Source organism: Artemia franciscana, chromosome 17 (assembly GCF_032884065.1).
Source record: "Artemia franciscana chromosome 17, ASM3288406v1, whole genome shotgun sequence".
NCBI lineage: Eukaryota > Metazoa > Arthropoda > Branchiopoda > Anostraca > Artemiidae > Artemia > Artemia franciscana.
This window is the reverse complement of record NC_088879.1, coordinates 29512199-29539289: the sequence shown is the minus strand read 5'-3', so window position 1 is coordinate 29539289 and position 27091 is coordinate 29512199. Positions and strand designations below refer to the sequence as shown.

The 27091-nt window shown below is 33.0% G+C and overlaps 1 protein-coding gene across 1 annotated transcript in view; it reads right to left on the bottom strand.

Moving 5' to 3' along the window:
* LOC136037533 (sucrase-isomaltase, intestinal-like) overlaps positions 1-27091 on the bottom strand; it is a 215458-nt gene that overhangs the window by 38900 nt on the left and 149467 nt on the right. Inside the window, exons 28-32 of the mRNA XM_065720255.1 lie at positions 26690-26800; positions 22529-22645; positions 12271-12355; positions 1584-1701; positions 806-939 (exon numbers count right to left, since the gene is read on the bottom strand). Coding sequence (XP_065576327.1) covers positions 806-939; positions 1584-1701; positions 12271-12355; positions 22529-22645; positions 26690-26800 — 565 coding nt within the window. The remainder of the gene's footprint in view (positions 1-805; positions 940-1583; positions 1702-12270; positions 12356-22528; positions 22646-26689; positions 26801-27091) is intronic.

Here is a 27091-nt window from a genome sequence, read left to right as displayed (position 1 = left end):
TACTTCTTTATGTGGTAAATCTTCCTTGTGCATCTTTCCTTCGCCGCAAAGTGGAGAGCATCTCACGCAAAAGTTTCCCTGTGGAGAATATTGACGATAATTTCCCCATTATGAATTTTTCTTTGGATGATCCTCCTCATCACGAGAAAATATTTCAAAGAATTCCTTAAAGTTTCACTCGGATAGTTCCCCAAGAACATTTCCACACATAAAATAGAGTCACTAAATATCGAGTAAGACCATTAAAACGAATTTTGTATCTGAATTTTGAAAGCTTCCCCAGGGAAAATTTTCATCTAGAAGGTTCACCACTGGAAACTTTCCTCCAAACAGAAAACTATCACCGTAATAAATACCAACACAGAACCCCCCTCCCATTTAAATTTTCCCATTAGTCAATGATATGTTTAAACAATGGAATCTCATAGTTTGTAGCTTTTCCCCCCGTGGCTGTGGGAGGTCAAGCCACCCTGTTCATAAAATCGCTTGACCTTTTGGAGGTGTTTCATCTCTTTTTCAAAAATCTGCTCAGCGGAGAAAATTTTCTCAGCTAATAATATTCGATAGGTAGCATGAAAATCAATGAACATTCTTTATTTTGAATACGTAACAATTTGGATTCTTTTGATGCAATATTATTATCAAGACTTCCTAGAGTTTCGGCTACTACTGAGCCGCATCGCTCCTTACATACAGATCGTTACCATGAACTGTTTGCAAGTTTAAAGAACAAAAAAAAAAAACGAAAACAAAATACATTGCTGTTTCTGAATGGAAACCCAAGTTACTAACAATGCGGACTTACCTATAATGGATTTCTTAAGGTTAGGCCAGTCTGAAAAATTATCACCCAGCCAATGAGCAACCCATTTTCCAGAGCCAATGAAAGTACTGCGAGACAAAGCAAAACCTCGTTTCCCTGTTGCTTGTTGGACAGCCCTATAAACGTAATTTTTAAAGTTAATAATATCATTACAAATTCTACAGTAATCTTATTTTTATTCATGTTTAACTTATGACATTTTAATTCAATAAAAACATTTAATTGAAAGAATTGGTCAAACTAGCAAATATAACTTGGACAAATCTTGATATGTTTGCTAATAGACTGATTTCAGTTTACATTAATTATCTTAGGCAAATTTATATCCAATCTTAGGCAATTTATTATCTTATTTCTTATCTTATCTATTATCTATTTATCTATTATCTATTTTATTTATTTAATTATCAATTTATTTATCTATTAATTAATTAAATAAAATTTGATTAATATTAAATATTAATTAATATTTATTTATCTATTATCTATTTATTCTCTTAGGCAAAATTTATTAATTTGGGCAAATTAGCAATGTACCCAGGATTTAATTTACACAAACTTTAATTTACTACCTAGAAAGCTGAATGCCATTAATAAGAAAGATGGATAAATATCAGATAGAAAGATTAATTTACCTACGGGGAGTGGTTGTTATTCTTCAGGATTAGGACGCTGGTTTTAGCTCGAGGTGTATTCATGTGAACCATAAAAACTAATCTGTGGTTGTAAATTATCAAAACTAGGCCTAAATAGAACTTACGTAATAGTGGGCTCCGACTGGTACCAGCCATATAAGCTATGTGCGTCGTAATGAAGACCAGCATATTGGACATGATCAGGGCAGACTGTTTTATCGTCAAGTGCAGATCCAAAAGTACCTGAAAATTTGTAATATGTATTTAACCTCTTGACTATTAAGTAAAGAACCAATTTGAAAAATTTTCATTTGCAAATTTCAATATTTAGGATTTCCAAATAAGTGAAAGAAGGTTGTGAGTAAGCTTTACTGAATAGTTTGACTCAAAGACCAAAATGCTATCATTAACATTGTATCATAATAACACACATGATACCATAAAAACACTGTTTTATGATATCAAGAAAGCCTATCCATAAAATAATCACAATAAATTTTTATATCTGTAAACTATAACTTAGAATCTTCAACCTTTTGTCTAAAGAGGTAACTTGAGTGTTTTTTTCTTCAGAAGAAGTATTGCTTTTGATTTTCACCCAATAACAAAAAAAATTCACAAAATTTGTTTTCAAATAAAAGTGAAGAGTTACATTAAACCAATGATGAGCAAAATAAAAGCTGAATAATATTTCAAGCATAAAACTACCTTAAATCACTATTAATAAGTAAAAGAAACCCAAATTCAACAGAAATTACAATAAATAGTCCAGTCAAACTGGAAATGAGCTGAAAATACCTCAAGAGGAACAAAGCTAACCATCCCCTGTGTCTGCTAAAGATCAGGACGTAATTTTGGACTTTACTGACAACTATTTTCATTCCGAGCTATGTGTTTTTAATTCTCGTGACATCAAAACAAATAAAAATTCATATTATGGCCAGAGATTGTGAAAATTACAATGAATATGGAATGACAGTATAACATATATTGATATCCATTTCAGAAGGTCTTAACAATTTTGTAAAGTTAGAGGAGAAGAAACATTTGAAATCCATTTTGTTTTAGTAGTAATAGTAGTAGTAAGCTAGTACTAGTAGTTGAAGTAGCATGAGCAGTTTGAGTAAAGCGTCTTTTGGTTAGTTCATCGTCCCACTTAACTTTCTCTAAGATTGTCATGGCAGTGCCCTAAGCCGTTCCTGGGATACTGCTACTAAGTCGTTATAAAATCCTGTATGAGTTTTGATTTATTTCAGCATCCCCCTTAACATTCCCTGAAAGTTTCACCTTAATACCTCTTGCTTTAGAAGTAGTTTTAGAACAGTAGCAGATGTTCTAGCAGTAATAGTTGTAGCATTAGTAGTAGTGGTAGTAGTAGTAGTAGGATTAGCAGCAGTAGTAGTAGTGACGATGTGCTCTTTTGACCAACTGCACGAACAAAGTTTTTTTTGTCGTAGTTATAGTAGTAGTAGTAGTAGTAGTAGCAGTAGTAGTAGCAGTAGTAGTACTAGTAGCAGTAGTGGCGGTAGTAGTAGTATTAGTAATAGTAGTAGAACTAGTAGCAGTAACAGCATTAGTAGTATTAGTAGTATGCCCATATTACATTTTCAGTAGAACATCCCTCTTAATATACCATTAAAGTTTCATTAAAGTCTTTCCTGGGGTATTGTTGATACGTCCTTTTGACAAATTGCATGAACATATATATTTTGATTTAATTCAATATTCTCACAATATTTTCTGAAATTTTTACTTTAATACCTTTAGTCTTGGTAGTAGCTGTCGTCATAACGCTGTAGTAGCAGGAGTTGGATTAGTAGCAGTAGTGGTAGAAATAGTAGCAGCATTAGTCGTAGTAGTAGTCGTAGTAGTAGGAGGAGCGGTAGTAATAGTAATTGCAATAGTAGTGACACACAAATATTGTCTTTTGGTCTTGCATGCACATAGTGCACGCAACTTTTTCGGTTATTTTAGACCGCTATAGGATCCTCCAAATGAACTTATATGTGTGCGCAATCGGCATTTCAAAGGCGTTTGATTCCATTGTCAATTCACGTGCTATTCTTTCTCTTTTGAAAAGTTAATAGACCCCTTTATCTGTCGTCTGTTATGGAATTGATATGGTGATGCGTCTATACGGATGCGACTAAGTAGCCAGCTCAGCACATATGTCACTGTTCAGAAAGTTGTAAAACAAGGTTCCGCGCTTAGTCCAGCTCTTTTCAATAATACTTTCCAAACCGTTACTAAAAATATTCTTCTATTCCTAATTGAATCTCACATCATCCACATGCTGTTATGCAGATGATATCCATCTGCTATTAGATGATCTCTAAGCTTTCCAAAATACAATTAATACAGTTTATTCTTGTGTCAATGAGATTGGGCTTCACTTCGTATCCTCTAAAACTGAACTTCCCGTCTCAACAGCCTCCCATCACTATTAATGCTCGCCAATAAATAGTTTCTGCATCGTCTTCTTTGAATTATTTAAGTCTCCCATGGGCCATTTGGAGCAAATGTTCAAAGTACTAAAACGCTTGTTATCTCAGCTTTGAAAGAAAAGCCTAGAAAAACTTACGGGCTACTTACTCGAGTTAAAGGCCAGTTTAAAAAATAATCCTGGGGAGACTTTACAAAGCATTTTTTCACCCAAGAGGTCTTTTTTTTAGTCCAGTTTTCTATGACGACTCGGACATAATCAGCTTAGCCTGAGCAAGATAAATGGTATTTATGCAGGTAAATTTTAATTAAATATTTAATATATAGATGGTTAGGTATTTAATATAATACGCTCTGGGCGATCTGATTTTTATAGTTCTCTTTTGTAGTTTCCATAATTTTGCTACTAAACTATTATATTTTGATCATTTTTTGGTTTGTTTAATTATGGTTAACCTAACTTCACTTCTTTGGTGTGGTCACTATAACACGTAAGTACCGTAGTGGTTACCGTAGAACTATTATTGCATATCGTCATTTTTGCTCTGTTGCAACTATTGAATTTACAACTATCGATTGATTAATTAAGCAGGTATTTGTGTGTTATACCGACCACACTGTTGTTCTTTATCTTTTTAAAACTGTTTTCTACGTTGGCACTCGGAGATGACTAGCTTAGACCAAGTAAAATAAGTGACAATTCTGGTACATTTTAATTAGACATTTAATACATAGAGTTGGTTAGGTTAGCTATTTAATGTAATGCGTTCTGGGTGACACGCTTTCCATAATTCTCTGTTATCGCTTCCATAATTTTGTAACTAAATTTTCCATAGATTTTATTCATTTTCTGGTATATCAAACAGTTCGTGGTAACGAACTGTCACAAATAACGACCGGGACACAGGGAATGACGACCGGGATACTCAAAGAGAATTTACAGACTGGGACAACGAGACACAAATAACGACCGGGACACAGGGAATATAAATGACATCGGGACACAGGGACACAACTACAACGAGGAAGCCGGGGGGTACAGGGGGGATATATAAATGACGACCGGGACACAGGGAATGTTCGATTAACAATCACCATCAACAAAATTCAAGGGCAACCATTAGAATAATGAGGTATAGATCTGAATACAGATTGTTTTTACAATGGACAACCAGGACACAAATGATGACCGGGACACAGGGAATATAAATGACGTCCGGGACACTCAAAGAGAAATTGTAAACCGGGACGCCGGGACACAAATGACGACCGGGACACCGGGACACAAATGACGACCGGGACACCGGGACACAGGGAATATAAATGACGACCGGGACACTCAAAGAGAAATTACAGACTGGGACACCGGGACACAAATGACGACCGGGACACAGGGAATATAAATGACGACCGGGACACTGGGGCACAACTACAACGGGGACGCCGGGGGCGCAGGGGGATATATAAATGACGACGGGGACACAGGGAATGTTCGATTAGCAAATAAAGCTCAAGGGCAATCATTAGAATAATGAGGTAAAGATCTGAATACGGATTGTTTTTCCTATGGACAGTTATGAGTTGCATGTTCAAGAGTCAGTAAACCTGACAATCTATTTATATGCGCAGACAATGGGACAGCGAAGAATGTTGGGATATATATTCACAGGTGGGACACAGGAACACAACTACAATAGCGCGTAACTAATATGACGCGTAAAGACTTACGCACGCGGGGGAGGGGGGCTTGGGGGGCGCAAAGTGCCCCCACCAATTAGGTGTTGGGATGGCGCCAGCTAGCTTGTGCATAAAAATGTTCGACTTCTGGAAACACAGAGGCCAACTGGCTCTAAATAGGGTAGCTCGTGCTCAGGTAACAATGAACGGAGGTCTACTTTCGTAATGTTTTTACTTGAATGAAAATAAAGACATGTTCTCCATAGGGAGATGACAAAATGGCAAGATAGGAGAACGAAAGTGCTAGATTAGCCTGTAGATGAAATAAAAAAAGAATGGTACGAAGATTATTGAGAGAGATGCCAAGACCTTAGAAAAAACATTAAAATGTCTAATAAAAGCTCTAATAATGCCTAATAAAAGCTTCGGTTTTTTCGGAAATCCGAAAAATTATATTTTATCAGAAGTAACTTGTAGGCCATTGAATGGTCAAAATAATTTTTTTAAGGATCGAAGGTAGATAATAAGACGCATGAAAATCTGGAAACTAAGGCGGAAAAACAGTTGACTTCGTTAAATTCAAGGAGAGGTAGAGTTAGCCATAAACAAAATTTGGAGACGAAGCCACCTTGTATAAAAAAGCAAAATATGTGGCATTCCAGTCCAAAATGCTACTAATCCGGTAAAATATAACGCCAAAGTTCCTGAGCCGATTTATATAGGAAACAAAACCCATAAAATTATTTTTCATTGAAGTTTTCAGAAAAAAAATCAGCTTCGAAAATCATATTCCAAATATGAATTGGTAACAAGTAAGCACATAGATTAGGCACTTAGTGTGTAAGAAAAGAATGAAAACCAATTTATCATGCACATATTCCCACGGTCAAGAAATTCTGATTCAATATGAAAAATGGAATTTACAATCCCATTCCCATTTGATGAAGATTTACTTAAATATCCCTTAAAAACAAAGATAAGCAAATAGAAAAAAAAGGCAGGAAAAAGTGAAATCAAGCAATTTATGGTAACGAACTAAGGAGCGACCCGGCTCAATAGAAACCGAAACTCTAAAAAACGAAATTTTGATACCAATAGTTACATCAAAGGAATCACATTTTAATGCTGATTTTAAATATATAAGTTTCACCAAGATTAAGTTTACTCATCAAAAGTTTTTGTTTTTGAGAAAATTTGCCTTATTTTAGAAAATAGGGGGAAACACTCCCTAGAAGTCATAGAATCTTAACAAAAATTACATCATCAGATTCAGGGTATCAGAAAACTCTACTAAAGAAGATTCAAGCTCCTATCTACAAAAATGTGGAATTTTGCATTTTTTGCCAGAAGACAGATTTTTTTCCCAGGGGTGATCATATCGATCAAGTGGTCCTAGAATGTTGCAAGAGGGCTCATTATAACGGAAATTAAAAAATCCAGTGCCATTTTTAAGTAACCAATAACTAGAGGGCACCTATGCCCCCTCCCACGCCCATTTTTTCCTCAAAGTCACCAGGTAAAAATTTTGAGATAGCCAATCTGTTCAACATAGTCGAAAACCTAATGAATATGTCTTTGAGGACGAAATAATCCCCCACAGTCCCCGTGGCAACTGCTAAAACCTCAGTCACCTGCTGCAAGTTACAAATTTTGACCATTGTTTACATACGGTAATGGTTATTATGAAATATACAGATGTTTTCAGGGGGACTTTTTCACTTTAGGGTGGGAGTGGGTCGGGGGAGGGGGTTACATGGGAGGATTTTTCTATAGGGGAATTTATCATGAGGGAAGAGAATTTCCATGAAGGGGGCACATGATTTTCTAGCATTATTTAAAAAGAAACAATGAGAAAATAAATAAAAAAATTCACCTGGAGGTAATGAGTAGCATTAAAACTTAAAACGATAATAAAATATTACGTATATAGGGGGGTTCGTCTCTTCCATAATACCTTGCTCTTTACGCTAAAGTATTTTTAGTAATTTCAACTATTTATTCTACGGCCTTTGTGATTCAGGGGTCATTCTTAAAGATTTGGGATAAAATTCAAGCTTTAGTGTAAAGAGCAAGGTATTGAAGAGGGGGCAAACCCCTCAAATACGCAATAAAAATACACAAATACAGAATTCCGTTACATAAGTTAATTCGTAAGGTACGTGTTTTTATTGCTAACAAAAACATTCGTACAAAAAAAAAATCTAGTTGCATTTTTGAGTAACAAATATTGGAGGGTAGCTAGACCTCCGTCACTACCCTTTTTTGTATCAAAATCATCCGATCAAAACTATGAGGAAGCCATTTAGCAAAAAAAAGATTAATATGCAAATTTCATTTTAATTATTCATGTGCGGTGAGCCAAAATCAAAACATGCATTAATTCAAAAACGTCCAGAAATTAAATAAAAAAAGACATGTTTTCTTAACTGTAAGTAAGGAGCGACATTAAAACTTAGTTTAATTTTAAAACAAAGTTTATTTTTTATTGTTTTAAAAAGAAGAGTTGTGACACAGTCAAACTTTAGCGTAAAGAGCGAGGTGTTGCGGAGGGGACAACCTCTTTCATATACGGTGTAATTTCTGTTCGTTTCAAGTTTTAGTATCGCTCCTTACTACAGTTAAAAAAACTTGTTTTTTATTTATTTCAACTTAAAAATTCAATTTTCATTTGGCGACGATTTGTTTAATACCACGGCAGAAGAACAGAAAACTAAGAGAGAAAAGAAATATAAAACGAGAATAAAATAAAAGAAATTCAGTTGGAGATGGTTGAGACAGCAGTCCAATTAACATGTGTTGATGATTTATCTTGAGTTAGTGAAAATTTGGAGAAAAGTAGAAAAAAACATAATTGTAAAAAGAAATATGATTTACAAATTAAGTCTGTGATGGCGGAAAGTAAAATTTTGGGTGAATTACAAAACTACGAGTGGAAAAAGGAGCTTAGGTGGACCAAAGAACTCTTGGACCCATTTGAGAAAACACAAGATTTTCAAAATGTAGAATTGATTGGATTACAGCGAATTTTGGAAAAACCAGGAGGTACTGAATGTCGGGTTGGATTGAATGGAGTTAGGAATCTAGGATTGATCTGGACGACCCTAAGGGGCATTTGGCATCTTTTGAGGAGGAAGAATTCTTTCAGGGAGCTATGAAAGATAACCAGTTCCCTTAATGAAAAACTGATGAGCTAGTTGTGATCCGTTTGCTGATGCTTTGTTTTCCGGCCAGGGGTGTCGGGAAGATTCTTTCTTTCTTTACCATTCACTTCATATTTCACCTAAACCTTCACCCAATAACTCAATTTGCTCTTTTTACCCTGTATTGGAATCGACAATTATTTCAAACAAACATTATTCATTCTGTTATATATTCAATTATATTGTTCAGTTGACATGGGCGTTCATCCTTGTTCGATTATTTCATTGGATGTGCACTACAAGAAGTTCAATTACGTTTAATTTTAAGTTTTACCAGATCTCCTTGTATCCAAGTCATTTTTGTGGACCCTTTTATTTTCGGACTTGAATAAATTTAAACTATACAAAGGAACAATTCGTGTTTTAAATAATATATGGATTTATTTTCATCGTTGAAGATTAAAGTGTAGTTGAGACAGTCTCTCCTGCGTTTGCAACTGTCTCAAGTGTCAGAACCCCATTCTTCACATCTGTTGAGGCCTAGCGGAAGTCTAAGCATTTTACTGCATAGTCAATTCTTTTTCAGAGACGGCAACTAGGTCAAAGACAAAGTTATCAGTTTTCCTCGTCGCTTCAACTAAACAAACATGAGAAGGTTGAACTTAAGGGGTTTCTCACTCAAAATTACAATTAGGTGCAGGTTATCCTTAGCAATTATTCTTGTAATTATTTATATAATTTAAATTTTTTTTTATTTATTTATTAACCGGCAGTTTGGTTTTTGCATGCTTCTTATTCTCTGGACTCTGTTTAAACTGGTTACAACTAATTAATACTTCACTGAATTGCTCAAGAATAGTCCGTGTGGACAGTCCCTTGATCTAACTTGTGTATTCTTACGCGCTCCAGTCACAGCTGCATATGATCTTTTCTATACGCAGCTGTAAATACTTGTGTAAATACTCAAAACAAATATGTTAAGCATTGGAAGGGACTGTAGCCAGTAAGTATATATTATAGAAATAAGTTTCTAACTGTTGAATGCAATATTTTTTGCTCTAGTTTTTGATACCCCACAACAGCAGTGTGAAGTGTAGCAATCTAGAATACCAACCCAAAACAGGTTTTATAATTATTTTGGAATTAAAAAAAAAAAAAAAAATTATTGTCGGATTTAAGATTTGATTAGATCAAAATAATCCCAAGAACTTTTTATATCTGTTAAAATAAAAACCGCCGAAATCACTAATTCAGGAACGTAAGGCAAACTCCAAATGTTTAACATGGGAGGTATAGGAAGATTCCTTGAGAGCCCGTCCCGCGTTTTTGAGAGCGAGAAGATTGTGCTAATCACGTCCAACGCAAACTCACAGCGTCAGACAAACATACAGTCGGACAGAAGAAGAAACAGAGACAAACACACAGACGGTCCGATACCCAGGCACAGAGAGATAGAGATAGAGAGAGATAGAGAGAGATAGAGAGAGAGGGAGAGAGAGAGAGAGAGAGAGAGAGAGAGAGAGAAGGAGAAAGAGAGAGAGAGAGAGAGAGATTAACTTATTTCTTATACAGAAATTTACGTATAACGTAATTTTATCTACAAAATTCAATTCTAGCGGAGGCTAGCCTGTTTTAGATATAGTCAATTCACAAAAATTGTCTTAATCTTGCTGCAAATCCCTGATTGTGGCTGACCTAAGTCAGTATGTTTATCTCTGTATGGATTTATTCATTATGCTACTGGTTGGAGGATTCGATTTCACTCTGGCTAGGCCAAACAAACTACTTGATTAGATTGGGCGAATATTTTCTGCTAAACTTCTGGACCTCCATTCTCCAAAATCTTAAAGCTCCTACCAATGCCCATAAAACCAGACCCTTGTTGTTGTGCAGTGGAGATTTATCGAGTGGCGACATACCTTGAGCCAAGATATTGAGAGCAGCAGTACAGACACTCATCAGCGATGGAATACAGAAGACGAACAGAGACTTTAAGGTTGATATTTCGTGTTACTAAAAGTTGACTAGAGTAGTCGTTTATCTTACGGGGTGGATGTTGAGACAGTGTCTCGTATGTATTAGGCAAGAATACTTTTTCTCTTATATATAAATTTACCTATAACATAATTTTATCTACAAATTCAACTCTAGCAGAGGCATGCTGAAGTTCTACTTTAGTCTTTTTACGGGCTAACAAAATCCTACCGTTGAAATGTAATTTATGGGTAAAACAAAATCAATTTCGGATCTCAATTGACATTATTGGCACACTGCATAGCATGATAGTCAAAAAAGGTGACCTTACTATCTTTCTTTATATACGTTGTTAAAGTTAGTTCCCATTGAGAATTCAGCGAGTTTATGTTGGAGTTGACACTGGTAATGAAAGTAAGTTTGTTCTACGATTGTTTTAGATTTTAATAGAGCCCTGGTAGGGCTAGAAGAAGACTGTCGGGAACTATCGCTATTGATTGGTTGTTATCCCCTGGAAGACTCGTGTTCTCCAAGGATATTTATATGTAATTTACTGATGGTACAGGTCGAGACACAAACGGGGAAATTGGATGGTACTCATTCTAATACACAGGCAGTACACTTGTACCCACACTGGTCAAAACATTATTGCGAGTAGAACTCTTAGAACCAGAGGCCCGTCTTGACCACGACACCATACCGTAGTGCCATCAGTACTGGCACTGGCGGCGCAGTGCCACGTACAATCACACCGCTTAGGGTAAGTACGCACATGTTTTGTTAATACTATTCATAGGGGGCAAAAAATAAATAAAAATTTATTGCTAGTCTACACCAACCCCTCCCCACCAGAAGAATTTCTCCCATGTTGGTATTTTTAAATTTCCAGGGAGGAAAAAATTTCACATAGAAATATTTTTTCTTAGGCACACTGTCTTGTTTCAGCCCAATTCTGCACATATAAACAAAGGTCCACTAGCACTCCTCCAAAAAAACTGATGCAAAATTATAAGTCACTGTATGTAAGTTTATCAAACCTCAACTGGGTCACCTCAGTTGAATATAATTCCAAATGAACAGTCTATATTAACTGTGTGTTTTTTTTTGTACAGACTACGTTTTACTTAAAAAACGAACGAAGCACCAAGTAGCATTACTACTGTTTATACCGTGAGGTTTTTTTTATATATTTGTTTATATTTATTTTTATTTTATATAGTTTCGGATTGATTAGCTACTGCTTCCATTGATCTCAAAAATAGAATACCTGATTAATATGTATTTGATCTAAAATATAAAAATTCAGTGGAAATGTTTTTACTAAATGCTTTCACTTGTAAGTGCTTTAAGCATCACACCATAAAACTTTATTGCAAAGAGCCAGAGCCAAGGATGGGAAAAGGCTCCATATGTTCGGAGTAATTTATCTGTAGTTTGAGTTTGTCGCTCTTGACTTTCCTTAAAAGAAACTTTTCTTTTTTATAGAATAAAAGAAAAAATGTAAAGTATCTCAGAAGGCCTTTTATAAATATTTGAACAAAAATCACAACATTAATAGATAATGTATGGTTTTACTTACGAGGCTTATATGGTGGAAAATTAATGGTGTTTTCACTGCATCCATTGACATCACCATTAACAAAATTTGCTGGCTCGTTCATGTCCTGTAAATTTGTAAGTGGTAAATTCGTCTAGGTTTGAAGGAGAAAAGTAAGCTGAGTCACATAAGCTAGCTCAGAAAAAAAAAAGATAAAACAGTCCGCATTCTTATATATAGGCCTGTGAAGTTAATATTATTGGCCAAGGAGCCCAATGGTATAAAAGTAACCTGCAGGGTTGAAAATTTATGAAATACACAAAATAATGATGCGAGTGAAAATTCAGATCATCAATAGCGAGGAAGGAAAGACTAATTTTCCATCATCAACACAGACAACAGGTAGAACAATATAAGATTATTGCACGTCAATGGAACTCAATCCGCAAATGAATATTTAAACTCTATATCCAAGGCCAGTTCTCAGCACAACACAAATGAATATATAACAAATGTATATTAAAATACAACTTTAAAAATAAAAATGTTTTTAAAACTGTCGCAGCATCCTTATTTCAACAAGTTTAACAAGGACTGATAGACAAAATGAGGTGAAACGAGACAATTCATTCAAATGAAACAAAATATTTAAGAACACATTTTCAGTAGTATTCTCGTCTTTTTGGCAACTATTCTTAACAGTCTTGTTCATTGGTATTGGCTACTGGTTGTGTAATTTATTATATTAAATCCTTGTTAATTAAATTTAGATATAAAGCACTTTGTGAATAATCCCTTTAATCAATACTTAAAGAGTTATCCTTGTTTATTTTGAGTTTAATTGAAATTGCTTCGATAACAATCTGTTGTATACCCAAGTCGTTGCTAATGAGGAACGATTTTTCAAAAAGTATTGTATGGCTGACGTTGTCCGAAACATGGCTGCTTACAGCCTAGTCAAAAGAGTTATTAGCACTATCAGACTTTAAAGCTTTGATTTTGTCATCCTTATTTTGTTGTAGTTTTTTTGGTCTTTTCTACCAATATGCTCGTTGCCACAGTCCCATGGTGTTTGGTCACCCCATCTTGGCGGGTAACAGTGATATTATCTTTACCAGAGTCTAAGAAATACATGATTTCAAAATTTAGTGTTAGTATGTAGTTTCTAACATAACATACAGATTATTTTGTGAACAAAATTTTTAAATTCCTATTGATTTTGGGGATTTATGGAATATATATTACATTTGAAGGCTTCTCAGGAGACTCTCATAGTAAAAACATTTAATTTTATGGAAGTTTCTTCTTAGTCTATGGCTAGTTGTATTATTGTAAGGAGAACGAGATAACCGGGGAGTTCAATTGGAGATAAGAGTTAAATATATTTATAGTTTGGTTTTCTTAGCAACTAATCGGTAATATTTTGGAAATGATGAACAATTTTCGTATCCATCAGTTTGATAGACAGTGGATAGCTCATTATAACAGGATTGGCACTTCCCTCATAAATCTTGTCCACACCTAATGCTGTGGACAGCATGCTACTGAGCCTAAAAGAAATTAGAAATTATAAATATTAAGAGCTAAAAATTATGATTGGAAAAAGTTCTCTACGGATAAAGCTAGTTCCTACCCTTGGGATACAATTAATCGTATCTTTGAAACTTCGCAGGGGAAAGGTTGTAACAATACTTATTCATAAAGGGTATAGTACAAGCCTAACATTAATTAATGCAGGGGGTGAAGTTCTATTTGATAATTGGTCTGGAAAAGATATTATGTTGCATAATAATCCTTTTCACAGTAAAGTTAAAGATGATGTTTCAAATATATTAAATTGCAGTTATTCAAATATATATATATCAATATATATATTCATATTCAACTATGAAATATATATATTCAAATATATATATCAAATATATATGCAGTTATTCAAATATATATATATAATATATAAATTATATAATATATAATGAATATATATATATATACTAGCTGTTGGGGTGGTCCCCCCCGCGCGCGTAAGTCGTTACGCGCCATAATAGTTACGCGCCATTGTAGTTGTGTCCCTATGTCCCACCTGTGAATATAGATAGATATATATATGTATATATATATATATATATATATATATATATATATATATATATATATATATATATATATATATATATATATATATATATATATATGGTTTTAACTACGTAAAACTTGCGAATATACAACATTCTTTGCTGTCCCATTGTCTTTGCATATAAATAGATTGTCAGGTTTACCGACTCTTGAACATGCAACATATAATGGTCCATGGGAAAACAATCTGTATTCAGATCTATACCTCATGATTCTAATGATTGCCCTTGAGCTTTGTTGATGGTGATTGCTAATCGACCATTCCCTGTCCCGGTGTCCCGGTCGTCATTTATATCCCCCTGTTTCCCCCGGTGTCCCCGTTGTAGTTGTGTCCCTGTGTCCCGGTCGTCATTTATATTCCCTGTGTCCCGGTCGTCATTTGTATCCCGGTGTCCTGGTCTGTATATACATTCGTTTTTTAGTTTTGTTTTTCTCCTTTATTTTTTTCCTTTTTTTCTTTTTTAGCTTATTTAGATTTTTAGATTTTTTAGTTTTTTTTATTAGTTTTTAGTTTTTTTTTCTTTTTAGTTTTTTTTGTCCCGGTCGTCATTTATATCCCCCTGTTTCCCCCGGTGTCCCCGTTGTAGTTGTGTCCCTGTGTCCGGGTCGTCATTTATATTCCCTGTGTCCCGGTCGTCATTTGTATCCCGGTGTACCGGTCTGTATATACATTCGTTTTTTAGTTTTGTTTTTCTCCTTTATTTTTTTCCTTTTTTTTTCTTTTTTAGTTTATTTAGATTTTTAGATTTTTTAGTTTTTTATTAGTTTTTAGTTTTTTTTCTTTTTAGTTTTTTTGTAGTTTTTACCTTCTTTTTAGTTTTGTTAGTTTTTTTTTTTTACTTATGTCCTGGTCGTCATTTATACTCCCTGTGTCCCGGTGCTTTGTTGATTGCTAATCGAACATTCCTTTTGTCCTGGTCGCTTTCTCTTTGAGTGTCGTCATTTATTTTTTTCTTTTTTAGTTCTTTTAGTTTTTACCTTTTTTAGTTTTTTTTAGTTTTTTAGATGAAAATTTTTTTTAGTTTTTTCCTTTTTTTCTTTTTAGTTTTTTATTGGTTTTTACCTTTATTTTAGCTTATTTTTCAGTTTTTTCCTTTTTTTAGTTTTTTTTATTTTTTATTTTTTTTAGTTTTTTACCTTTTTTTAGTTTTTTTAGTTTTTTAGTTTTTTAGCTTTTTTACTTTTTTTATTAGTTTTTAGTTTTTTTTGTAGTTTTTGCCTTTTTTTTAGTTTTTTCAGTTTTTTTTTTAGTTTTTTATTGGTTTTTACCTTTATTTTAGCTTATTTTTCAGTTTTTTCCTTTATTTTAGTTTTTTAGTTTTTAGTTTTTTTTTAGTTTTTTACCTTTTTTTAGTTTTTTTAGTTTTTTTAGTTTTTTAGCTTTTTTATTTTTTTTATTAGTTTTTAGTTTTTTTTGTAGTTGCCTTTTTTTAGTTTTTTTTAGTTTTTTAGCTTTTTTATTAGTTTTTAGTTTTTTTTGTAGTTTTTGCCTTTTTTTAGTTTTTTTAGTTTTTTATCTTTTTTATTTTTTTTATTAGTTTTTAGTTTTTTTTGTAGTTTTTTGCCTTTTTTTAGTTTTTTCAGTTTTGACGTCACCTGATCCAGTTTTTTCAGGTGACGTCACCTGATCCATCCACAGACAGACAGACAACTTATTTTTATATATATAGACTAGCTGTTGGGGTGGCGCTTCGCGCCCCCCCCCCCCATGCCCCCCCGCGCGCGTAAGTCGTTACGCGCCATATTAGTTACGCGCCATTTTAGTTGTGTCCCTATGTCCCACCTGTGAATATAGATATATATATATATATATATATATATATATATATATATATATATATATATATATATATATATATATATATATATATATATATATATATATATATATATATATATATATATATATTTTTTTTTTTTAACTACGTAAAACTTGCGAATATACAACATTCTTTGCTGTCCCATTGCCTGTGCATATAAATAGATTTTCAGGTTTACCGACTCTTGAACATGCAACATATAATGGTCCATGGGAAAACAATCCGTATTCAGATCTATACCTCATGATTCTAATGATTGCCCTTGAGCTTTGTTGATGGTGAATGCTAATCGACCATTCCCTGAGTCGCCATCGTCATTTATATATCCCCCTGTGCACCCCGGCGTCCCCTTTGTAGTTATGTCCCTGTGTCCCGGTCGTCATTTATATTCCCTGTGTCCCGGTCGTCATTTGTGTCCCGGTGTTCCAGTCTGTGATTTCTCTTTGAGTGTCCCAGGCGTCATTTATATTCCTTGTGTCCTGGTGTCCCGGTCGTCATTTATATCCCCCTGTGCCCCCCGGCGTCCCCATTGTAGTTGTGTCCCTGTGTCCCGGTCGTCATTTATATTCCCTGTGTCCCGGTCGTCATTTGTATCCCGGTGTCCCAGTCTGTATATGCATTCGTTTTTTAGTTTTGTTTTTCTCCTTTATTTTTTTCCTTTTTTCTTTTTTTTCTTTTTTAGTTTATTTAGATTTTTAGATTTTTTAGTTTTTTTATTAGTTTTTAGTTTTTTTGTAGTTTTTACCATTTTTTTAGTTTTTTTAGTTTTTTTTTTACTTATGTCCTGGTCGTCATTATATATATTTATTCATATTTTTTTAGTTTTCTTTTTCTCTTTTATTTTTCAGTTTTTTCCTTTTTTTTAGTTTTTTTCTTTTTTAGTTTTTAGTTTTTTTTTAGTTTTTTACCTTTTTTTAGTTTTTTTTTAGTTTTTTAGCTTTTTTATTTTTTTATTAGTTTTTATTTTTTTTTTGTAGTTTTTGCCTTTTTTTATTTTTTTTCAGTTTTTTTTTAGTTATTAGATTTTTACCTGTTTTTAGTTTTTTTTAGTTTTTCAGCTTTTTTTGTTTTTTTTTCTTTTTAGTTTTTTTTGTAGTTTTTACCTTTTTTAGTTTTTTTCTTCTTTTGTATTAGTGTGAAATAATTCAGACGTCATATGCGGACAAACATGACGTCACCTGATCCACAGATCCACACACAGACAACTTATTTATATATATATAGATATATATTTAACTACGTAAAACTTGCGAATATACAACATTCTTCGCTGTCCTATTGTCTGTCCATATAAATAGATTGTCAGGTTTACCAACTCTTGAACATGCAACATAATAATTGTCCATGGGAAAACAATTCGTATTCATATCTATACCGCATTTTTCTAACGATTGCCCTTGAGCTTTGTTGATGGTGATTGCTAATCGAACATTCCCTGTGTCCCCGTCGTCATCTATATATCCCCCTGTGCCCCCGGCGTCCCCCTTGGAGTTGTATCCCTGTGTCCAGGTCGTCATTTGTGTCCCGGTATCCCAGTCTGTAATTTCTCTTAGAGTGTCCTGGTCGTCATTTATATAGATATATAGATACAGTTTCATTTCAGTTTTTTTTCTTTTATAGTTTTTTCTTTTCTTATTTTTTTCTTTTTTAGTTTTTCTTTTTTAAGTTTCTTCTTTTTATTGATAATAAACCTCAAAATTTTGGGTATCTGTTTTAAGGTTTTCGAATTACCTTAATCTTTTGTCAAAATATATTGAAACATTTGTGGAATTCCCAGTTTTTTAGTTTTTTCTTTTTTTTAGCTGTTTAGGTTTTTTTTAGTTTTTTTTTCTTTTTAGTTTTTTACCTTTTTATTTTTTTTACATTTTTCCTTTTTAAGTTTTTTTCTTTTTTTAATTTTTTATTTAGTTTTTTTTTAGTTTTTTCTTTTTAGTTTTGTTTTTAGTTTTTTACCATTTTTGTTTTTTCGAATTACTTTAACCTATTGTCAAAATATTTCGAAATATTTATGCAATTTCCAGTTTTTACATTCTAGTTTGTTTTCTTTTATATATATAGAAGATATAATCTGGCGTAATGGACAGACAACTTATTTTTATATATATTGTCAAAATATATTGAAATATTTGTGCAATTCCCAGTTTGTTTAGTTTTTTCTTTTTTTTTAGTTTTTTAGCTTTTTTAGTTTTTTTTAGTTTTTTATCTTTTTTATTTTTTTATGTTTTTTCTTTTTGGGTTTTTTCTTTTTTTTATTTTTTCAATTTTTAATTTTTTTTTTAGTTTTTTCTTTTTAGTTTTTTTTTAGTTTTTTACCATTTTTCTTTTTTCGAATTACTTCAATCTAGTTTTTACCTTTTTTAGTTTTTTTTAGTTTTTTAGATGAAAATTTTTTTTAGTTTTTTCCTTTTTTTCTTTTTAGTTTTTTATTGGTTTTTACCTTTATTTTAGCTTATTTTTCAGTTTTTTCCTTTTTTTTAGTTTTTTTAGTTTTTTTAGTTTTTTAGCTTTTTTACTTTTTTTATTAGTTTTTAGTTTTTTTGTAGTTTTTGCCTTTTTTTAGTTTTTTCAGTTTTTTTTTTAGTTTTTTATTGGTTTTTACCTTTATTTTAGCTTATTTTTCAGTTTTTTCCTTTTTTTTTAGTTTTTTTTTAGTTTTTAGTTTTTTTTAGTTTTTTACCTTTTTTTAGTTTTTTTAGTTTTTTTAGTTTTTTAGCTTTTTTATTTTTTTTATTAGTTTTTAGTTTTTTTTTGTAGTTTTTGCCTTTTTTTTAGTTTTTTAGTTTTTTAGCTTTTTTATTAGTTTTTAGTTTTTTTTGTAGTTTTTGCCTTTTTTTAGTTTTTTTAGTTTTTTAGCTTTTTTATTTTTTTTATTAGTTTTTAGTTTTTTTTATAGTTTTTGCCTTTTTTTAGTTTTTTCAGTTTTGACGTCACCTGATCCAGTTTTTTCAGGTGACGTCACCTGATCCATCCACAGACAGACAGACAACTTATTTTTATATAGATAGATATATAATATTAAATATATTAAATTGCAGAATTTAATTCTGGTGTACACCAGAATTAGTTGAATTAAAAGATGCAATCAAATCCAGAAAACCAATGAATACACCTGCGCCTGATAATATTTTAAACACGTTAATTCAAAAGAATTCTAATATACTTTCTCCCACCCTCTTTAAATGATATTAATGCATGTCTAAATTTGTCTTATTTCCCAAAAGCAAGGAAAGTAGCTAATATTATTGTCATCGTTAAGAAAAGAAAGGAAAGGTAAGGATAAGAAAGGAAAAGGACGGCAAACCCAAGTTTTATCGCCCTATTAGTCTATTATTTAGTTTAGGTAAAAGTTTTCGAACGTATAATTATGTATGAATTGAATAATTAGAGTAGTGAGTGTGAGTGGATTTCTCCTTTGCAATTTCGTTTTTGTACTGGTAATATAGATGCAATTGATAATATAGTAACTTTAGTTGAGAATAATAAGAAGAGAAATTCGTTGACTTTAGTTTAATTTTTTGACATAAAAGGGGCTTTCGACACAATGGCTATCTAAAAATTTTGATCCGTTGACTTTGGGGAAAAAATGAGCGTGGGAGGGGGCCTAGGTGCCCTCCAATTTTTGGTCACTTAAGAAGGGCACTAGAACTTTTAATTTCCGAAGTCGAATGTGTTAGTTTTTCATTTAAATTCCGAATTTGCCACAACGATAGTCAAGGCAAACCAATATTGAAGAAAGGGAAAGCATTGTATTCTGATGACGTTCCAAGTAAAAAACATTTTGAAGGACCAATTTATAGTCACCGATGTTCAGACTTAACGTTTAATAAACCAGTTAGTCCATTGAAAAATGAACTCAGAAACAAAAGAGCAAGAGACAACAATGAAAATCACGATGAAAAAAAAGGGGATTTCTTTCAACGATTACCAAGGCGAACCAAAAGTAAAAAAAGGAAAACAAGAAGATTCTGACAATGTTGACAATAGAAAGTACTTTGATAACACTATCCATGAAAAAAACAACAGTGATAGAACCCCTTTATTTATGGCAATATATATGGGTCAAGTGATGGCAACCGAATACATATTTGAGATCTACGATTAATTTTTACTAAAAGTGCTTCGGAAGCTTCCTCTGATGGCTCTAAAGATTTCTAATAAGGCCTTTGTCTTTGAGACAGTTAGTCTGTGCTGAGACTCGCAAATTGACATTTATGGTATCAAACGTTCTTAAAATACACCTATCCTATAGTTCTATTCTTTTGATAAAAGGGGAAAAATACATTTAAATACCTAATAGTAGCTATAAGATTTGGCTAGTAAACGGTGATTTTCCCCTCTGGAGTCTTTTTTTCTCGCTCTTCTCATAAGTTTCCCACAATCTTTGTCTCCTCCTTATCGCACAAGCATGACAATAAGGGGTTTATAAAAGGGGCCTTGGCATTCTGGTACAAAGGAAATACTCTATGATAAAGGCTGCCCAAATGGCATGTTGAAATTAATTCATATTTATTTATCAAACCGTATTGTTTTCTAAGATAATAGTGTAATATGTGAACTTGTCCACGAATACTCTGTAATGAAGGCTGCACCAATGGCATGTTTTTCATAGTTATTTATCGAATTGTATTGTTTTCTACCATAATAACGTAACATTAAAATCTTGTCCACAAGGAAGTATTCTCTATCACCTTTGCTCTGGCTAAAAAATATTGATGAGCTCTTACGTATTAAAATTGATGATAATTGCACTATTCAAGCATATACCTATGATGTTTGTGTTAAAATTACCGCAACAAAGTATATGAAAGAGATGTAAAAAATGTTTTTACAAATTTCAAATCATGGGCTTATAAAAATAAATTTACTTGTGATTAATCTAACATGGAGGCTATTCTATTTATGAATAAAAATAAGATACCTGATGTAAATATTTTCTTTGGAGGAATCAAAATTGAAATCCAAGACAGATTTAAATATCTCGCGGCTATTCTCTGTAGAAAGCAATTGTGGAATATGGATATTTCAGACAGAGTTAGTACTGCTAAGCAATATCCGGAAAAAACAGCACAATCATATGCGCTATTTAAAAGTAAAAATAAACGGTAACCCTGACCACCGTCCTATCTCTCTTCAGCAAAGATTAAAACTACGAATTTATATACAGCTCATAAAAAGAATTTGTCCAATAGACCATTAAGCAAGAAAAAAAAAATATTTCCATATCATAAGAAGGGAATTCTCAAGACACTCAGGCACCATACCTTACAAAATTGCTAAACTTAATGGAACACTTCCTGCTATTATATATACTGCTATTATTATACTACTATTATATGCTGTTATATATATATATATACTTCCTGCTATATTATATAGACAACATTATATGTTGTTATATAGACAACAAGGAGAAAAATTTGTCCAAAGCAAAATATAATGTCATGACCACAAAACAAAGGACATTTTATTTTCCCTGTTAAAAGCAAAAATACCAATATTTCTGTATTAAACTTTATCTTTATTGAAATTTATTAAATAAATTTATTATCTTTATATTTATTATTAAAAACTTACTTCTCCAAAATTTATTTTCCTAAAATAATTAATTTGTTTCTTTAGTGAATAAAAAACGTCAGATCACTGTCTTTTCTAATTTTTTTCTGCCTACTTTGATAAAAGGTGATACTCTTTGTACACAACGAAATAAGCTTGAAAAAAAGGGAAAAGTGCCAAAAACAGTGAAAATAACATCTGATTGTTTAATGTTGTTTGGTAGAAACTCGTACAACAATATAAATATAACATATACATATAATATTTAACGTATATATGTACACCATAAAGGTGCATCCCATATAACCACACACATATACACATATAGCCTATATCTCCAACAAATAGAATAGGATTGGGGAAGTTTTTAATGAAAAAGCTACCTTATAAATATATAGAAAATGGGTCATACCAAGCACAAGAGTAAAGACGAAAAGAAACTTCGATAATAATCAGCAACATTAAATTAAGAACAAAAGGTCTCAAACAACATAAGAAGGTGGAGGTTTTTCGACGGCTAAGTTGACTTTGGAATAAACAGTCTGTTAAAATTTAAATTTTTATGGATGAAAAGAGAAAATTTGACTTGTTAATTTGTGTTCTTTCTTTTCGTGATTCAATGGGGTGATACTGTTGAAACTGTGATATTGCCATGAAAACTTCATAATTTTAAAACAACCAAAAGAAAAATATTACAGATTTTGTTTTTCTGGCATAAACATAACTAAAGTGGTTCCATGGGAGAAAGATTACTATTATGATGTCCTAAATTCTTTGAGAAAAACACTTACAATCCATATTGCGTCCCACTCCAAAAGGTTTCTAAACTCCACGATTTGTTGTTCCCAGTAAAGCTTTGCGTTAGGACTGGAATAATCAACGAAGTAAGTAGGATCTTCAGGCCACACCTACAAAATGCTACGTTAAGAATGTGTAGCCTAATGTGTAAAACTTTAAAAAAGAATGTCGTACGAAAAACGGAACTAAAAAATGTCGAGATTGAAGGTTTGCTTATGTCAAAACATAACTGCTGGCTTTATATTAAGTATTTATTTAATACGGTTGATTTTGAATATCCATTTACTACTACACTGTCTGTAAAAAGTGATAAGAAATCCTTTAATTGAAGAAATACAGTCGAATGGCAGTTTAAAAGAATTTATAGCCGAGCAAGGTGAAAAATGGTCGACCCCAGGTGCCAAGCCCAATTAAGTGTTGCTAGATAAGTGACCGTTGATCATAGCTGTAGAGTAGCACATACAGGTGGGTCTTACTGGGAAACATTGTTTAAACTGTTTCATGTTTCCTGAAAACTATGACAAATCCAGAAAATAGATTTTTGAGGGACTTTTTGGGCTCTAGCTAGTATATAAATAACCATAGCCAAGAGCTCATATGGCACTAGTGACGAGGCAAGAAGAGGCCAAAAACTCGCCAAAAACGAGTCCAAAAGCTCATATGGTACGAGCTCTAAAAAATTCTAAGAATGAATAGGTTGATTTAAAAGGAAAATCAGAGGCTTGATGTCGGTCGGGATTTAAAATAAGAGCTCTGAGTCACGATGTTCTTCAAAATATCAAAATTCATTAGGATCCGACCACCCACTCGTAAGTTATAAATACCTCATTTTTTCTAATTTTTACTCTCTCTTTAGCCCCCCAGATGTTCGACTCTGGGAAAACAACTTTATCAAGTCAATTTGTGAAGCTCCCTGACACGCCTACAAATTTTTATCGTCCTAGCACGTCCAGAAGCACTGAACTCGCCAAATAACTGAACACCTTCCCCCAACTCTCCTAAAGAGAGCGAATCCAGTACGGTTAGTCAATCACGTATCTAGGACATTTGCTTATTCTATCCACCAAGCTTAATCCCGATTCCTCCACTCTAAGCGTTTTCCAAGTTTTCTGATTTCCCCCTCCAACTCCTGCCAATGTCAACAGATCTGGTCAGGATTTGAAATAAGAACTCTGAGACATGAATTTCTTCTAAATATCAGATTTCATTAATATCCGGTCACCAGTTCTAAAGTTAAAAATACCTCAATTTTTCTAATTTTTCCAAATTAACACCCACCAGCTCCTCCAGAGACAACATATCCGTTCCAGTTATGTCAATCATGTATCTAGAACTTGTGCTTATTCTTTCTATCAAGTTTCATCCCGATTTTTCCACTCTAAGCGTTTTCCAAGATTTCTGTTTCCCTCCTCCAGCCCCCTATGTCTCCGGATCCAATTTGAGTTGAAAATAGAGCATCAGAGACCAATATATAATATATATATATATATATATATATATATATATATATATATATATATATATATATATATATATATATATATACCTATATAAATCAATTTTCATTATGATCCGATCACCTATTCGTAAGATAAAAATACCCCAATTTTCACGTTTTCCAAGAATTCCGGTTTCCCCTTCCAGCTCCCCCTAGTGTCACAGGATCTGGTCAAAATTTAAAATAAGAGCTTTAAAAAACAAGACCCTTCTAAATATCAAATTTCATTAAGATCTGGTCACTCATTCGTAAGTTACAAATACCTCATTTTTCAAAACTACTCCCCCCCAACTCCACCAAAGAGAGCAAATCCTCTCCGGTTATGTCAGTCACGTATCTTGGAAAGGCTTTTATTCTTCCCATCCAGTTTCATCCTGATCTCTCCGCTTTAAGTATTTTCTAAGATTTCCGGTCCCAACCCCCAACTGCCCCCCAATGACGCTGTATCCGGTTGAGATTTAAAATAAGCAATCTGAGTTACGAGGTCCTTCCAAATATGAAGTTTCATGAAAATCCGATCACTCTTTCATAAGTTGAAAATACGTCATTTCTTCTAGTTATTTTTTCAGAATTTATCCACTCCCTCCAATAGAGTGGATCCGTTCCAGTTGTGTCAATCACGTACCTAAGACTTCTGCTTATTTTTACCACCAAGTTTCATCCAGATTCCTCCAATCTAAGCGTTTTCCATGATTTTAGGTTTCCCCCAAACTCCTCCCAATGTCAACGAGTTCGGTCAGGATTTCAAATATATCATGTATCTAGGACTTGTGCTTATTTTTCCCATCAAGTTTCATTCTGATCCCTCCACTCCAAGTGTTTTCCAAGATTTTTGGTTTCCCCCTCCCAACTCCCCACCCCAATGTCACCAGATCCGGTCGGAATTTAAAACAACAGCTCTGAGACACGATATCCTTCCAAACATCAAATTTCATTAAGATCTAATCAACTGTTCGTGAATTAAAAACACTTCATTTTTTCTATTTTTCCGAATTAACCGGCCCCCCACTCCCCCCAGATGATCAAATCGGGAAAACGACTATAGCTAATTTAATCTGGTCCGGTTGCTGATACACTTTCCAAATTTCATCGTCTTAGCTTACCTGGAAGTGCCTAAAGCAGCAAAACCGGGACCGAAAGATGGACCGACAGACAGACCGACAGAATTTGCGATTGCTATATGTCACTTGGTTAATACCAATTGCCATAAAAATGTGCTGTCCGTCTGTTACACTATCTTCTATAAAAAAGGAAAAACACTAAAAAAAAAAATTAGAAAAAAATGAAAAAAAGTGAAAATGAGAAGCTGTACTGTTCATTTAACATCAGTGGGATCATAAGGAACTGACTTAAAAATGAGCAAGAAACATTAGTAATCTTTGATTTCAACTGAATTATTCTTAATGCGGTTAGACTGTAATAGATATAGGCACATGTACATTACGTTTAAAACCCTGGAAACATGGGAAACTAAAAGTAAAATAAGATTTTGCGAGTAAAACTTGTCCCTCTCCTATTACGCATATACCTGCTCAAACGTAAGGCCTAGATTAATATATTCTGGCTTTATTATTATATAAAATGTCTTAATTAAAAATACTCCCCATTCTTATATTCTTGTAGATATTTGAAGATATTTTGTAAGAGTTCTGGAGGGGACCAATACTGTTTTTGAGTCATACTAAACTCCATTAATAAGGAGAAGTGTCTATGAATTACAATTGCAGGCTACTCAAATAACATAGAAAAATCTCCCGAATTAAATTCAGGCTTAAAATCATGCAAAGCTGATGCTACTTAGAAGTCTTCTAAGGCTACCATACTTGGAGCTGGTTTGCAGAGGGATATTTTAATGTTATTATCGAACAGGAAATGCATACTTGTACGCAAAACCAGCTTAATATACAAAACCATACTTTTGTATAAATTCTCTCGCAAGGATTAGTGTAATTTACCTTAATATACAAATTCTCATAAGAATAACATCAAGTATAATTTTTTTTTAATTCTGGCATATATTGGTAAAAATTAATAGGGCTTATAGATTCAGGAGGAACTTACTATTTATTGAAGTCGCAAAATCAAACTAGCTTCGTAAAAGAAATTATCCTTTTTGTAATCTCTGGATGGATTTGCTCATGGTACTTTGACAAATCGGGTAGTGCTTTCTTATGGTAAAACCATCTACCAATAAAATAAAAGGTTTTGGACCTTTTAGACTCTACAGCATTAAACCGTAAGGAAACATGGTTTGTTTTCCTGACTGACTCGTCATCAGCGGGGAATTTTCTAACTATAGCTAATTAGATAATTTTACCGAAAAAAAGATTATCAAGGGAAAAAGCAAGGAATAAGTTTAGTAGGATTGATCAAAGAACGAAATAGCATTCATCTGATAAATAATTCTGGCCCAAACATTTTAATTCCTTATTTAAAACTCTACAGTACATTTACATAAGATTCTGTTAAAGCATTACTTCTTTTTGACAGCTCTCAGAAATGAAAGTATCGAAGCATCAGACGTAGTCAAACTGAAGCTAATTTACAAAAAAAATTTAGTCACAAATTCGGCCAAAATGTGACGGAATCGAAAAAAAAAGTAATTTTACTAAATTAACGGTATATTTGTTTTGTTCCGTAGTCAAATTTTACTCACAAATCCGGTAGATGGGGTTCCGTCCGGTCTTTTCATCCATACGTCAAGTCTGTTTCCTTCATCGTATGCTGGATATGTTCCCTCAGGCTCACCAGTTGAGATGCCTGGATCCTTAAAAAAAAAAAAAATTCAAATTTCAGAAATACAAGTCATTACATGATGGGAATTGTGCTGCTGAGGCAATATTTTGGTTTTTTCTAATATTTTCTTCTTCCTCTTATTCTGTCGATTTCAGTGTGTTGCAAGGAAACGGTAAGGATCTAAGACTTCCAGTGTTATAAGAAGTATAATACTCCGACTAGATGAACGAATATGATTGTGATTTCACAAAACCGGCGTATAATTCTTGTCTGTGATCGGAGAGGATACTTTTGGCTTGTATTTGAGCCAAAGCAAATAGAA